This window comes from Symphalangus syndactylus, chromosome 17 (genome assembly GCF_028878055.3).
Source record: "Symphalangus syndactylus isolate Jambi chromosome 17, NHGRI_mSymSyn1-v2.1_pri, whole genome shotgun sequence".
Classification (NCBI taxonomy): domain Eukaryota; kingdom Metazoa; phylum Chordata; class Mammalia; order Primates; family Hylobatidae; genus Symphalangus; species Symphalangus syndactylus.
This window is the reverse complement of record NC_072439.2, coordinates 74,561,545-74,578,518: the sequence shown is the minus strand read 5'-3', so window position 1 is coordinate 74,578,518 and position 16,974 is coordinate 74,561,545. Positions and strand designations below refer to the sequence as shown.

General features: G+C 36.9%; 1 protein-coding gene across 1 annotated transcript in view; it reads left to right on the top strand.

The window, feature by feature from the left end:
- Positions 1-16,974, top strand: part of SPATA16 (spermatogenesis associated 16) — a 257,164-nt gene that overhangs the window by 215,984 nt on the left and 24,206 nt on the right. Inside the window, exons 7-10 of the mRNA XM_063621699.1 lie at positions 4,831-4,977; positions 6,008-6,117; positions 13,819-13,983; positions 16,542-16,625. Of these exons, the coding sequence (XP_063477769.1) occupies positions 4,831-4,977; positions 6,008-6,117; positions 13,819-13,983; positions 16,542-16,625 (506 nt within the window). The remainder of the gene's footprint in view (positions 1-4,830; positions 4,978-6,007; positions 6,118-13,818; positions 13,984-16,541; positions 16,626-16,974) is intronic.

Here is a 16,974-nt window from a genome sequence, read left to right as displayed (position 1 = left end):
CAGAGTTCCTGAGGAAGGATGTGACAGTGAAAAAGGCAGGTGATGTATCAAAAATATTCATCGAGTGGTGATGTAGCGATGTATTGGCATGAAACAACACTGGTAGCAGTGAGACTGGTGGGGAAACTCTTCAATAATCCAGATGTTATGTGCTGAGAAATTTGACCAAGATAATAGCAATGATAATGCAAAGAAACAGGCTGATACGGGATGCATTGCAATGTGCAGGTTTAATTAGTTTTTGAGAGACTCACTAAATGGGGAATAAGAGGAAAGAAAAGTCAACAACGGCTTCAAATTTTTAAGCCAGAATAATCGGGTGAATAATGGCTATCCTCATAACAGGCTGGCAAAAAAAAAAAAGGAAAAGAGAAGTTATAGAGATTATGAAAATCACTTTTGAGGAACATATTTGCTCTATTTTAACTAACTTTTGGAGTGTTGAACAAATAGCAATGTCCCAGTAGGCATTTGGAAATGCCATGTTGGAATTTGGTGGAAATTTCCAGCCGCAACTGTAGTTTTGATATCCAATTTTTTGGTTAAAAATAGTAGCCGAAGACACAAGACTAGAGATATTCCCAAGGGTGTATGTATGAAGAGAATATCAGTGAGCTGGGGACAGCTGTGAGGAACACTGAATGAGAAGGCAGGAGGAGAAAGGGGAATGTGTGTGTGTGTGTGTATGTGTGTGCGTGTGTGTGTGTGTCAGAGGGAGAGAGAGAGAGAGAGAGAGAGAGACTACTACCGAACTCCAGGAAGATGATTTTTAAGGAGAGGACAATAATACCAAAAAGTCAAGAAGCCAGAATAGCTTGAGGACTTGCAAGGTGGTCAGTTTCAGCCTTCCGGAGTACAGTAAAATATTTCTGAAAAAGGGAAAACTGTTTACCTCTTTCAGTGAAAGTTTGACATCTTTCGTCTGGGGGAAAAGAAATGGAAAGATTATGTTTCTGCGAGAAATTTAATCTGCATAATCTATCTTTGATATTATTTTCTAAAGCATCCGCTTGGCTAATGGTAAAAATTTGGAGCTGTTCACGTATGCAAACTGATTTAATAATAAGTTCAGTCATAGTCATACAAATTTCATCTCCAATTGGGATAAATTGTAAAGGAATGCATTAAAAGATCTGTTTCTCCCAAGTTTCTTTCGACATGACAGGAGCAAAGAAGACATTTTTAAATCAATTCTACTTTCCTACAGAAGGGTAATATAATCTGGTTAACTTTTATATCCATCAGAAGCACAGAGCTTTTCGGACACAGGTAGAGGTTTATGAGCACAAAATCGAGAACAATTAGCACTCAAATTAATGTTACATGAGATTCAACATCTGGTAAGTATGTTGTCATTTTGGGTCATAGACCACCTGTTAGGCTAAATGTTCATACAACAGCAATTTACCCTGCATACAAATGGAAAAAGAATGATACCTGAAAAAAAATTTTTTTCTAAATTTAACCGTATGTATATAGGAGCCTCCTACATTTTAAAATTTCAACTGGAAGTTAATAATGGGTCAAATACTCACTGGATGAAGCATATAGGATCAGAAGGAACAGAGAATATTTACAATTTTACAAGCATGTTTTATAATAAATTAGCCATAGTATAGTACTGACATTCGTTTCTATTCCATCTAATCACTGCCAATATTAGTATTTGTCTCCTCTTTATCTATCAAATATTTAAGGACAAGAAGAGGTAAACCACTCAAAGTCTTTATGCTATTTATCTACATAAGAGAGTCCTCAAACATCAGGCTGGTTTTGGCGATAGTGCTGCACCAGAAAATGCCAAATCTCGAGGTTACTCAGCTGCCTTTTCATACAATCCAGTTATTGGCAACTTCAGTAAAATGAGTAAGCTCTCCCCTTGCTAATATTTCAGCAAAATAGTATTCGCTTGCAAAGAGAGGCATGTCTGTGACGATCAGCTGCAGATGTCAAAAGCAAAGAAACTTCCTGCACTTTTGAAATTGAAAAGCAGAAATCACATTTTTACCTTGTTTATAAAAATGAGCCATCCTTTTAAAAAGAGGCATTTTGTAACACAACCACCAACTAAAGAAGTATCTAAGGCTATGTGCAGTGGCTCACACCTGTAATCCCGACACTTTGGGAGGCCGAGGCAGGCAGATCTCCTGAGGTCAGGAGTTCAAGACCAGCTTGACCAACTTGGAGAAATCCCATCTCTACTAAAAATACAAAATTAGCTGGGTGTGGTGGTGGGTGCCTGTAATCCTAGCTACTCAGGAGGCTGAGGCAGGAGAATTGCTTGAACCCAGGAGGCGGAGTTTGCAGTGAGCCAAGATAGTGCCATTGCACTCCAGCCTGGGTAGACAGAGCAAGACTCCATCTCAAAAAAAAAAAAAAAAAAAACAAAGAAGAAGCAGCAGCATCTGATACTTGCAATCAGTATGTTAAGATGCCTAAAAGTCACTCTGTTAGTTTGGGAACTCTTGAGCATTTGCTATACTTTTCTAGATAGAGAGTGTTCACTGGCATTCCTATGGCATGTTTCCCGTCGATTTTTATAAGCATGACCCTAGACTGTCACAAGGATAGTTTTGAGGGGTAAGCCTTTGTACTTTGGCATCCAGCTGCCTGATTTTCAGTTCTGGTCCCTATGCTCAGTGTGTGATCTTGGGCAACTCTGGAATCTCTGGAAGCTCCAGCTTTATTACCTGTAAGTTGGGCCTGATAATATGCCCTGCTCCCCATTCCATGATTGAAAAAGATAACCCTGATAACGTGTGTGGCACAGAAGACGCGCCAGATGAATATTAGCCCTCATTAACAGTAAGAGCTGACCTGGATCCTAAGTCACCAAAGAAAAACTAAAGCATGTTTGGGATTAAGATGTTTTTGTTCTGTGTTTGTGTTTAAAAGGCACTTTGTGATATTTTAATTATTTCAATAATCAGCATATATTGTAACTCTCAGTTTGACAGACATACACTGTTTACTTAACCAAACTGTGACAAATAACACTGCAGTGTTTTCCAAACTGTGTTTTGAAAAACTGAGGTTCCGTGGAGAAGCTCGAGGTGGCATCTGTGAGTAGGGTATAGAACAGAGTTCAGTAGTGAGGGTGGGTGGTCAGTGTGCCAAGATTCAAACAGAATGTCCCTACTTTTTATTGGCTTTTAATATTGGGCTTGTCAGAAAATTTTAGTTTGGACAAAAGGTTCTGAGGCTTAAAAAGGGGGATGGTGTTAAAAAAAAAAAAAAAAACACTCGTGGTGTACTGTCTTATTTTTAAAAGAAGTATTACAGACAAATATTGAAGGCTATATTTGAACCATTACCACCATTTGAGTTCTGAGTCTACGTTAACATTTTACCTTTAACTAAACCATCATTCAGTGATATTTGGGATTTTGCCTTTTCCCCTTTCTGGCAGTGTTAAACAAAGAGGGCTTATTAAACCTCTCTGTTCATCATCCTTCACTTGAGAAATCTATTTTAATAAACCAAAGCCTTGTTACTCAAAATGGAAATGAATTAAGTGAATCTTGCCTCCAGGTCCCCAAGAGGTTAGCCTTTGTACTTTGGCTTTCAATTCTGGTCCCTCTGTTTGCTCAATTCGTGATCTTGGGCATGTTTGTAACCTCTTGAAGCACCAGTCTTATCATCTGTAAGGTGGGCCTTTATCCCTACCCCAAAAGTAACCTAGTGCCAAGCAATCTTGAAGAAGGGTGCAGTGGCTGTGCCTGTGGTGTCTGGAGTCAGACTACCTGGTTGTGAATCTGGCTTTGCCTACTTTGGAGCTGTGCTGTTGGGCAAGTTACTTCCCATCTGTGTCCCTCAACCTCTTATCCATAAAGTGAGGACAATAGCACCAACCTTGTGAAGTTATCATGTGGAATTCAAAGAAGAGTGCGCACAAAGCTCTTAGAACAGGGGCAGATAGAAAATAAGTACTCAGTAAATATTAGCTCTTACGATCATTAAGAATTGAGTCTGTTTTAGAACCGTTTTCATGACACGAATTATTTCCAAGTCTAATTACAATAGTCAGTACATTTATCATTTTAAATTTCCTCCTATGCCTATATGAAGGATGGTAACTAAATTAATTAGCTGTATATTTTAATTCTCACTTGGTAATTTTTCTCTTTCCTTTTTTTATAACTAACATTATTTCCTTACATCTTAAGCTAGGAAGAGAAAAATCAAATTCTCGGCTGAGCGTGGTGGCTCCTGCCTGTAATCTCAGCATTTTGGGAGGCCGAGGCAGGTAGATCACCTGAGGTCAGGAGTTTGAGACTAGCCTGGCCAACATGGTGAAACCCCGTCTCTACTAAAAATACAAAAATTAGCTGGGCGTGGTGGCGGGCGCCTGTAATCCCAGCTACTCAGGAGGCTGAAGCAGGAGAGTCACTTGAACCCAGGAGGCAGAGGTTGCAGTGAGCCAAAATTGAGACATTACATTCCAGCCTGGGTGACAAGAGCAAGACTCCGTCTAAAAAGAAAAAAAGAAAAAAAAAAAATCGAAGTCTCTTGTAAAGAGTTACAGCTAAAAATAATAAGCCTGCAAGCTGGTCCTGAATGTCTATTATTCTGAAGATGAGGAAAGATGACCATGTGATCTAGCCATATTTTATTGTTATGCTTTGTGTATGCTTAGATTACTAAGTATAATGAAATATGGTTTTGATATGTTATCTATTTGACCTTTTGATACACATAATTTTACTTCATACCTTTCACCTTTATAGTTATCATTTTTTCCAGGTACAATTCCTGAAATTTGGGGGGAAAAACCCTAAAAATATTAAAACCATAACAAAGCCTCTTAGTTCTTTTTCTGTCATATTTCAGATCTTCAAGCACTCCACATGTTGCCTCAGACAGTTGACTGGTCATCTTTTCCTCCCCAACAATATCTCTTGACTCTTGGGTTCAAAAACAAAGAAGACGGAAAATTTTTGGAAAAAATATCCAGCAGGAAGCTGCCAATATTCACAGGTAAATCATCTGAACCTACAAGGTTTAGCATATAGTAGCCTGTGATGAGTTTTGGGCCCCAAAAAATGTTTGAGTTAAAATTAACTCCTTCTAATCTTCTTTGTGGGTTAGTTAACAATACCTGGAATTCTGGTTCCAGGAAATCTTTCCCCAAGAACACATGCAATCCTGGAATGCCCACCCCCCTCACTCTAATCATCTAATCATCTTACTCCACCCACCACAGTCATCAATGCCTAATCATACAGTGCTTAAAGAATACTAGTTTTCATCATTATCAATTAGCAGAGGTAGAAGAAAATTATGCAATAAAACTACTATATGAAATCAAAAATATAGCCAATGACAATCTTAAATTACTTGTATTCTGTTATTGTATTAATGTCTGTTCCCCCCTTTTCTTATGTAATTAGCCAAGAGTTTAGATCTCCTGGAGCGTATTACAGTTAAATGGTGTTCAGTAATCTGAGTTGAAACTTTTAAAACTCAAGAAAATATTCACATGGAGTTGAAATCTCAAACTTATGGGCTGAATTCATGACCAGGTTAAATTTATTCCTGCAGCTCTAACCACATAATTAAGTATTTGTGTTTTGTCTGTCTGGCACTGTATCCTCTGAGGCTTATCTGAACTTCCAGCTACATTCAAAGTCAATGGATCTGCACACTTGAATAATACCTAGGAGGAACAAGACAAGAATCAGACACATTTGTGACGCATTTTTTCACAACTCAGGAAAAACAGACTCTGAAGAGATAGGTGAATTGTTATAGGTTGTCTCTTAGATCTCTCAATCAAGAAACACAACAAAATAAATAAATGATAGTTTCTAAAGGGCAGTGTCTCCTCTGCCTTTCTCCCCATAGATCTTTCTTTGTTATACATATGGTCTAGGGATGGGACTAGTTTCCATACTAAAGATTTCGTATCTATTAATATTGAGATATTTGTTTATAGCTTGCTAAAGAAAATATTTTGAAATGGAAGTCTAGAGAAAATAGTATAAAAGTTTATTGTTACAATTTTTAGAGCATAAAACACCTTTCAGTCTGACCAGAGAAGATACAGTGAGACAAATGGAGACAATGCGGAAGCGAATCTTGCCAGTATTGGATTTTATTAGAAGCACCCAATTGAATGTAGGTATATGAGTCTTTTATATTTGTCCAATGTACAAATATGAGAGAATTCTAGAAGTATATAAGGCTTACGTGGCAAATAGTGCAAGTGTTAGGGGATTTTGGAAATGTTCGTAGTAAATCTCGTTTGCAAAAACAAGCAAATTTTAGCTAATGATTTTATTTCTGTTATTCTAAAACATACCATAATGCTACATTTTGCAATTTCAAGCAGTTATTAGGGTAGTGTCTCTTTAAAGAATCTTTTCTTTATACCTTCCTAATATCTAATTCAACATTGCAGTGAATTTCTTATTTCAAATCAATAAGAAAATTCTAGGAAGCACAATGTTTTTTTCTATTTCACTTACTGAGCTATTGCATATAACCATCGCATTACCTACACAAGAATTCAGAGCTTTTCAAGATAGTGCCTTCATACCACGCTGATGAATTGGATGCTTCTCTAAACATTGGCAATTGATCTTTATATAGCCATAAGGTAAATTATCTAATCTCTTTCTATGATCCAGGAAAAATATGCCTTTTCTACTTTTCAGTCTTAAAGAGCCCAAAATAAGACCTGAATTACACTGCTATTTTACAAAATTTAAGCCATTGTACTGAAAGTATATAAAGAGAACTTCTCATTAACAGGCTATAAAGGCTGCAGATTTCTCCTCTTTTAATATTTTTCAAAAGGCTTGTAAGTTGGAAATTTTAAAGAATTTCCTTCCTGTTCCCTCTTTTGTGTTACATCATTGATTTGATGTTCTTACCTTAAAAAGGGAACCAAGGGGGTCATCACAAACAGCTACTTAACATCTGTTCAGCAGTTTTTCTGCTCAATAACATTATTCAGCATTTTGGAAAAGCTATAAAACACCTAATCTATTTGCATGATTTGTGATTCCATGCATTACGAATACAAAAACACATTTTTACTGACGTTCCTACCACAAAGCTACCCCTTCCCCACAACCATGTTTCAATTATCTCCCCTATATTTCTATTAATAAGAAATCCATCTCCACCTTAGTCAGCTCAGGCTGCCATAACCAAACACCATCCTAAAGACCCACACACATCATTACCCTCATCATCAGGCCCATGCAAGCAGGGAAAGCTTTGCTAACCAGAACCATCACCGTTTAGCATTACTTCACCTCATCCGTGCACAGCTAGCCTAGCAGAGCCAATGTGTCAGGGGCTGTGGATGTGATCTGCCTGTGGCCTAGCTCTTTGTTTTTTAGTTTTTAGTTTTTTGGGTTTTTGGTTTCTTTGTTTTGTTTTTGTTTTGTTTTTTTTTTTTTGAGACAGAGTCTCACCCTGTCACCCGGGTTGGAGTGCAGTGGTGCGGTGTTGGCTCATTGCAACCTCCACCTCCAGGGTTCAAATGATTCTCCTGCCTCAGCCTCCAGAGTAGCTGGGATTACAGCATGCACCACTATGCCTGGCTAATTTTTTTGTATTTTTAGTAGAGACAGGGTTTCACCATGTTGGCCCGGCTGGTCTCGAACCCCTGGCCTGAAGTGATCCACCTGCCTTGGCCTCACAAAGTGCTGAGATTACAGGCATAAGCCACCATGCCTGGCCAGGCCTGGCTCTTTGAAGCAATGCCTGCCTTACCTTGTCACTTGTCAGGAAACTGACCACATCATCTGTTGCCAGCTCCGATTTCACAGTGTGAACATAGGTTGGGCCTTACTGGGCATTATGCACTTTTTCAATGTTCTTAACTCATTTTCTTATCACCTTTTAAAGAGTATTCTGGCCATTTGGAAATTTGTTTAGACATGAATCTTTTATGTGACTATAAAGGAGACTTTAAAACCATAATTAATGAGATTCTTAACATCTAATTAATAACTCAGTCTTCTTATATTGAGTCTCAGTACCACTTTGCTGACTGCAAGGAATTTCATCAACTTTCCTGTGTTCGCTTTTAAGAGAAATAACAGTTTTTGGAAGATTGTTTCAAAGAGTTTTAATGAAATTGAAGTAGGTAAGCCTGAAAGTGCCCAGGGATCACAAATATATCTAAATATCAGGTACTAGGTTTCTTATTATTTGCACAGCCACAGCTTCATAAAGGAGGATTGATAAAATTAGCTGCAAAGGTAACTGAGCTTAATGAAGCAACTAATGAATTGGTGACTAGAAATTATTCCTACATGGTACCATTAACTGTAACCCAAGCAGCCCTTAGTAGTGTTTTTAAGACCCTTCAAGGTGTTCTTTTTTTCTTGTCAGACATTAAATGACATTCACTTGAATATTTAGGCATTGAATTGTCATTATTTGTTACCCTAGTTTGTGATACTGTAGACAAAGACTTTTGCCCAAGGCCATGCTCTGGCCAAATAACCCTAGGGCAAGTCACTTAACCTCTGAACTATTTTTTTCTCATTTATAAAATGGGCTGATAACTGCCAGGCCCACTTCACAGAGTTGTTGTGAACCATAAGTACATAATCCATGCTCTTGAAGCACTTTGTAAAGTATTAAGAATTTAAGCTTTAATTATTTGTATTGGTTTTAGTTTGCTTTGACAAAGAGACTGTTTTACAGACCTTTTCTTTTCTTTATCCAAGCTGTGTAGTTTGAAATCACCTATTTTTCTTCTAATATGAAGATTCCACTCATGTTCTGTGAATTTTGATTTTTTTTTTCCTTAGCTTACTTTCCTTTGATCAGTGATTTGCTCAGATCCCTTCACTCAGGCAGGATTTGAGATGCCATTTTCAGCCATGAACTGGACTCAGGACTGCAGTCTTGTTGACAGCAGGCTGTGACCATGCTCGTGTGACAGCAGCCTCACATGTCTTGGTAGAACAGAGCCAATATCCAAGACACTTCCATTAGAAGACAGTGAGTGACCAGTGTCTTGTGCAATACATTTATCTTAAAGAATTTTAGATTTTTCGGTCATCCTTAATACTGGTGACTAAGGCTTTAGTTTACATTTCTGTTGTCTGTTTCAAACAGACAACTCTTTACCCTAGTAGAATGTCACAGTTTCATCAAGGCCTAATGGCTAGGAAAAAAATGCCTGTAATCTCAGCACTTAGGGAGGCAGAAGTGGAAGGACAGCTTGAGCCCAGAAATTCAAGACCTGCCTGGACAACGTAGTGAGACTCCATTCTCCCCAAAATGGAAAAAAAAAAAAAAGACAAAAACAAAAAAAGTGGAACTAATGGCTAGGAAATATACTTTGCCTCATACCATATATGTTCAGAGATATTTAATTCATTTGGACAATGTTATTTAATGAAAATGGGCTTGGAATATGAAAATACAATGCATTAAAACTTCAGCATTCACAACAGCAGGAGACCCAAAAGACGATACTAGTTCTTGACATAATACCCTGACCAGAATCAGTTACACAATGTTTTATTATCACATTTATACTGTCACATAAATAATAAATATGTAGATTTCTAAACAATACTTAAACAATGCCAAGAATTCTCATGATCTGTTCCCTAAACATATTGAATATTTAGTCACCTTGTAAATATTAGGTTTATAATACCTACCTAATATCTAATTAGAAAAAAGTTAACTGGGCAATAATACACTAAATTATAATATCATAGGGAATATTTTTTGGCTGCCCTAATTTTCAATTTTTCTCCATTAAACTAAAAGATACATGTGTTTGTTCTCCACGAATTACATATAAAGAGACAGTATAGCAACTTACTCTCAACCGAAGCATTTTAAATATAAAGTGAGTAAAATTTTATTCTAAAGCTAACAAAACACTCTTGCTTCCAAACCCTTGAAATATTTGATGGTCAAGAAGTTTTCTTTACTCAAACATATCTTTTTTAAAGTACAGAGCAGTCCTGGTCATTAACTAGGTGCTGACTGCATGCAGAAATTTCCACTTTGGAACTATAGTTTAGGAGAAGCACATGCATAGTGCTCTGCAATTTAAAAAGCATTTTTCCCTCACATTCTCTAATTTGACCCTCACAATTTGGTGACATTGTATCACCTTCATTTTACCAAGAGGAAACTGTGGCTCAGAGTAGTGATATATCCAAGTTCACACAGCTGGGGCTCAAAATCAGAGCTTCAGAATATTGTGCCAATATTCTTTTACTAAATCATATTACATCTCTTTGATTTGAAAGTATGATCCTTGCCAGAGGCAAAACATGCATAACACACAACATAGGAATGATTCCATAGCTGGACTCAATTTTTTAAAAATGAACATATAGGCTGGGTGCAGTGGCTCACGCCTGTAATCCCAGCATTTTGGGAGGCTGAGGTGGGTGGATCACTTGAGGCCAGAAGTTTGAGACCAGCCTGACCAACATGGCGAGACTCTGTCTCTATTAAAAACACACACACAAACACACAAAAAAATAATCAGATGTGGTGGTGCACAGCTGTAGTCCCAGCTATTCGGGAGGCTGAAGCAAGAGAATTGCTTGAACCTGGGAGGCGGAGTCTGCAGTGGGCCAAGATCACACCACTGCACTCCAGCCTGTGCAACAGAGCAAGACTCTGCCTCAAAAAAAAAAGAATAAAAAAATTAAAATGAACATATAATGTACAAATTACACTCCAAAAATTAACTGTAAAAAGCTTGCTAAAGAACATGAATTTTCAACTCTTGCTATGAGGTGGTGAATATAGTTGGTAAATACGTTTCCTGGTCTCAGAGAGGTTTCTATGTGTCAGACAATGATTCTCTTTACACTTCTGACCCGTTTCCTTATCTTTGTAGATTAGTCTACTAGGTACACAATACATGGCCAAACAAGGATGATTCTAGCATTTTAAGAGTAATAATCTACAATATGATACAACCTTCCTGGTGACTTCTAATCCAGGTTCACGTCAACCCCATTCAGCCAGCAGCCCTGCTGCTATGGTATCTTTCATTTTCTGGATTTTTGTCCTAATTATTTCACATGCTACTGGATGGCACTATACTTTTCCATTCATTAACTTTATTGGCTGCTGTCAGTTTCAAACCTTATGTACTGTGCTTTCTGGGCTAAATGTTAAAGAGTTAAAATAATGAAATCTCTTGCCATGCATGAAGCCGCCTTCACAGGATGACTTGCCAAAAAATGACCTAACTAACCATATTTTTAATACCTCATTAATTTTACTTTTAATTTCTTCCAAGTGAAACATAAAAAATGTTTACATATGCACATTTGAAATGAACAATAGTGTTTCCTACCCCGTTTTTGCAATTAGTGTTTCTTTATCTTATGCCAAATGGAAATACATTCCAAACACTTGGACTCCGCTTTTCAGCAGTATAATATAGTGCCGCTTATTTACCAAATATTTATTTGTAACTGCTATTAAATCTTGACAATTCTCTGACTGAAGCCTTCACTTGAACTTGCTATTACCTAACCCTCATTGCACCTGTGTGAGGTTTTAGCTTCAATCGTGGCCACTTTATTACACTCTCTCCAGCAGCTAAGGAGCCCTTTGATCATTCCTGAAGTCTCACTGGGAGGGCTACCTGCCTTTAGATTTAGTCTGTTAGCATCAGATATTTAAGCTAATTCCTATTTTTTATTATTTTCTTTATTTCCTTAAAGCAACAGCATTAAAACATTTCTGCCACACTAGATAACAATTTTATTTCTTTTTCACTTTGTCTTTCAAAAACCCCTATCTTGGATAGGTAAAATATTAATCTACAGTTTCCTGATAACCAAAACTGCATTTGGCTTCTGGGGGAGGAGGGGTGACTATTAGCAGTCAACTGTATTCTTTCCCTGTTATCTTATTCAAATAGAGCACTTCCTGTTTTGTTATGCATCCAACAATCAAGCTAAAACTGTTGCCTTCCACTATGTTTATTTTCCTGATGTTTTGGAAAATTACACTGATAGATTATGTTCCTGAGCAGCCTGCAGTTGTTTCTGCTCTTTAGGGTTGAGTCACTACACCACTTTCCTACAACTAGCCCCATTGTTTATTTTAAAGAAGGACAAAGAAAGCAATTTTTCTTCAGAATGTAAACCGTTTCTCCTCCAACTTGCTTTCCTCTATTTGACAGAATGCCATTGTTTAGCTACATCTTTAAACTGATGGGTAGGCTAGGTTTTTCATCAATTCAGAAAGGAACCCCACATCTACCATTTGCAATCATCAATCTTATAGGTTTATAGATTTTCAGATAAATGATTAATCAGAAAGAACAAATTAGTGTGAGTAAGAAGACATTCATTGAACAGCATATGTAGGTGTTAGGGACAAATAAAGCAGATACAGCACGATGGTGCCAGCCTTTCTTTATTTGCAAGATTCTAGAAAAAATGTCAGCTTCCAGAGGTTGCTGTCAATCAGAATATGAGTGTGGCCTTTCAAAAAGAAGTGCTTTCTAATTTTAAGTTGAAGTTCAGTAATATCAGTTTCCAGCAGTTTTTCTCCTTAGAGGAGATTCTCTTAAGAGAGTGAAATTATATGTCTGCCTTCTCTAATTTCTAGAAGAAATTCTGTTTCATAAGTATGCGCAAACCCAAATAGTCTTTACTCAGATACTAACCTTTAAGGTGGTGGTTTGTCTCAAACTTCTGTTTGAGATATTTGAACATTTGGGGAGGCACCTAGCTGAAATTTGTATTTCTAGGGCCACATAACAAGACATTGTGATTGGGTGAAGCCCAGCACTGAGTTTGCTAACTGCCAAGTCCACAAGCAAGCGTAGTGATTCTGGTGTAGGCAGTCCAGGGGTCCTCTGCTCTAAAGGGGCACTTGGTCGCTTCTCTTCTGAACACCAGGATGTAAAATGCAATTGCCAGACTAAGTCCTCTTTTGAATTCCCATTTCTCATGACCCTCCAAACGCAGCAGAAACTCAAGGCTTTTATGTTAACTCTTATATACCCCCATGTCAAAAGTACTTTTTCTTAAAGATAAACTTAAGAATTTCATGACTAATGTTGCCTCTCCTATCAAGCATTACAATTTGTATTAAACATTTTTATAGAAGATAATGTCTCCTCTTTTGTGGATGGCAGTAACACGCACCTTTGTGGGCCACTTTTTTCTAAATGCGCCCCATCTTAAGAAAGGCCAAAATGCCACGGGAGTTAACAGTCCTTACAAAGGCACACAGTAGTCTGTGTCAAGATGGAACGTGTTAGTTGTTGACATGGTCCCAGTAGACAGAGGGAAGCTAGTCAACAAGGAGACTGTGCAAGGCTATCCAATAAGAACTGGAAATAAAAGCAGAGCTTAGAGGTTTCATGTAAGCTATTGGGGTAAACAGAATTCAACTTACACAACATTTGTCAAAATTCAACTAGCATTAAAAATTTTTCTTTCAGATAAACAAGACAGTAGGCAACTCTTACCTCTTATGATGCTTTGGTGATATAGATAAACTCGCCCCTTCTAGGCAGACACAGCTCTGTGGGATCACTCCTGGGTGAGTGAAGCGCAGATTCAAATTTAGTCCTCTTTTCCCCTCAGCCTAGCTCCCTAATGCAGGACAATCAGCAAATCCGTCTCAACAGTTCTCCAAAGGACTCTATTTTATGTGTATTTACTTACTAGAAAAAGGGGTGTAAGACAATTCTGTAAAATGATAGAAGGAAACATGTATTTGTACTAGATTCCGTTGTTTCAAAAGATGTAAATACATTATCACAAGCCCTGACTTCTATCCCTGGGGAGAGGTCTATTTCTGTGGTTTTGTTCTAAAACATTTCTTTTACTTTGAGACTAGGGGAGTTTTCCTGCATCCTCAGGTGTGGTGGAGAAGTTGCAATATGCCGACCTCCTCAGCCAGCTGCAGAGAGTAAAGGAGCAGTCCCAGGTGATTAATCAAGCAATGGCAGAGCTAGCAACCATTCCCTACCTACAGGACATCAGTCAACAGGAAGCAGAATTGGTAAGTATTTTTCTTTGTTTAAGGGTTTCATAGGCCCAGAGCCAACAGAAAAGTGATACGGTCTGGAAAAAAGAAAAAAAACCTGTGGTAATAAATGTAGTCTGAGGGCAAACTCCCAAACCTTCTTGAAGCATTCTAATGACAAAACTGAAAAATGTAGGAAGGTGTGTGTCTGGTTTTTATTTGCCCACATTAACTAGCTTCCATTATTACAGCAAAAACGTTGTGATGTGTAAAAACATAGAAAGGGGCTGGTTATTTATATTGTGTGTCAGGCTTCTGGTTTTTGGTAAAATGAGATTGTTTAATAAACTCCAAGATATATTGATATATGATTCTCTTTTATGAAAAAGTGAGAGGACAAAAGAGTAATTGCTGTATAGAAAAATGACCCTACAAAATCATCTTTAGAGTTTTCTTAATCACTTCCAGGGTTAAAATAAATATTGGCAGTGCCAACACTAGTACATTTAGATAAATCAACAAAAGTTGTTTATTTGAAGAGAAAACGTAGCTGGTGAAAATAGATGGGTTTTTTTTTTAGCTGAATTGATGAGTTTATTCAGAAAACCAGACACTTTAGCCACACACAGACCCAAAAACTAGTTGAAGCGATTCTCACAGAAATAATCTTCAGACAGATGTACATATTATAACCATAATTAATATTAGAAATGATAGCACCTCATTTGAAAAACAGTATAGTAAACAGTGTGCTGCCCATTCAAGGGAAGGTAAAATTTACTCCATATGGAGCTCCTAGTGTGCTGTAGGGAAAGACCCTTTACTTAGAAGCTTTAATTGAGAGTAGCTAAAACTAATTATAGCCCTGAATTGAATTCACATAGTAATGATGAGAACAGCCCAAACCGATTACCTGTAATTTTCAGATAACTAAAGAAACCCTCCCCCTTTGAGCTTTTTAAGATTTAATCAAGAAATGAGCTGCCAACATTTATAACGTTCATCTAAACTTGCTAAAAGCATGTTAAATAAATACTGATATTCAGAGTAAGCATAGAAAGTTGTATGACTAGCCAAATAATAAAACTATGCATACTAAAGATGAAAACTACGAAATAAGTCTATGAATCAAGGAATTACCAAGTCAAAACTGGCAATAATACTTTCTAAACTTTATGGTTGTGTGCAAAAGAACACCTTCTAAAAGGCTGTTTATCCTGCCATTCATAAGGCACTCAGAAGTATAGTAAGTATGGAGCTTTCAAAGTGCATATTATAGCCAATTTTAGATGATTAATGCTCCTTTGAGATAAGAGGAAGCAAAGAAAATGTTAATTTAAGAAGCCGGCAAAATGTTGATCCTGTCTTCCTGAAAAGCACATTCAAGATTTAAATGAAAAATACAGGGGAATTCTCTGCACTTAAGTCTTCTTAATCACACATCTATTTTTTTTTTTTTACTGGAAATACTTATTTTTCAAAATATACACAAAGAGCCTCAAACTAGCATTATTGACATTCTTTTCTAAAGTGTAACTTTTCTCTATTTGAAACTCTAGAAAATGAAATTTCATTGGATATTTTTGTACTTATATACCCAGCAGAAAAAAAATTTAAATATAGATGGAAGTATATCTGTATGCCAAGCATTTAAAAATTACATATCTTATAAGGTTTCATGACCTTCAATAATAGATTTTACTTTGCAACTTACAAGTGTGGGTTAACCTAGAGAATTAATCCTAGTAATACCCTGTATGCTGCTATCTAAACAGTGATTGCTTAATAGAAGATTTTGAGTGACTCAGTTCTCTCTCCTGCTTACATGCTGCAATATCTAAACCAAAGAAAGATTATCTAAGGTCCATTACTGTTTGATGTTATAGTGAATTGAACTGGCATTTTTTAAGAACTTTTTTTAACCTTTGAATAGCACATGGCTTGATGTAACTTCATTTCACTTTTGTGGTCACATATGCACCATGTGTACAGGATACTTTCACATTAGAGTACAGCAGGTGCCTGTTTGGGGCAAAGATTAGAATGTTTAAAACTTGCCTTTGAATGGGACCTAAAAATAAAAAAACTTGGCTATTTTAAAATTTTAACAAAGAAAAGCATAGTAAAAGAAGTTAAATGAGCTAGATTATTTAAGAGGCAATAAAATGGCATAATTGTAGTATTGTCCTCTGGTGAGTTTTTGCTTGATGCCTAGAATTATGATACATTAGCCTCAGGAGAAAACGCTAAAACGCTTTCGTGTACTACATGCAATTTCCTGACAGAATTAACTACTGCCTTCATTCTTTACAACCCAAATCTGTTTTTCACAAAACAGCAACACCTACTACATTAAAACCTATATGTTTTCTACAAATTTTCAAGAAGAATCTTTTCATTGTTTCAGTATTTTATATCTGCAATAATATTCAGCAATGACAAACAAAGATGAGGTGGCAATATTCATTGTAGGAAAGATGAGTAATAAAATCATCAGCGTACAAATGATTTTTTAATTAGGTTTTAATCTGTGTATTTAGAGAAGTTATTTCAGTGTGAATTCCACACTGATAATTTTTATCTTGGTGCCACAGCTGCAGTCACTAATGGCAGATGCTATGGACACCCTTGAAGGAAGAAGAAACGATAATGAACGTGTGTGGAATACAATCCAAAAGGTAAAACTTTGAGCTGAAGGAAAAAGATCTATTATTCTCAAGGAAAATGTCCATTTTGGGTCAAATCTGTTTGGAGGATAAAAAGAAACCCAAGTTCTTTGGGTTGTTTTTGTTTTTCTTTTTAAAATAAATGCAGCTCTCTCCCTGGAAGTGTGACCAAAATCAAATATGGATTTATTTAATCTGCTTCTTTTCCAACAGACTGTGTTCATATGCTTTCGTGATTTTTCTTCATTATCATGCTCGTTTTCATATTCTATTTTCATTATCTGCGCCTTCATTCTCGGTTTTATAATTCTTTAAAGCCCTTTCATCAGCGTTTTAGTCCACTCCCCAACTATATTTCCAC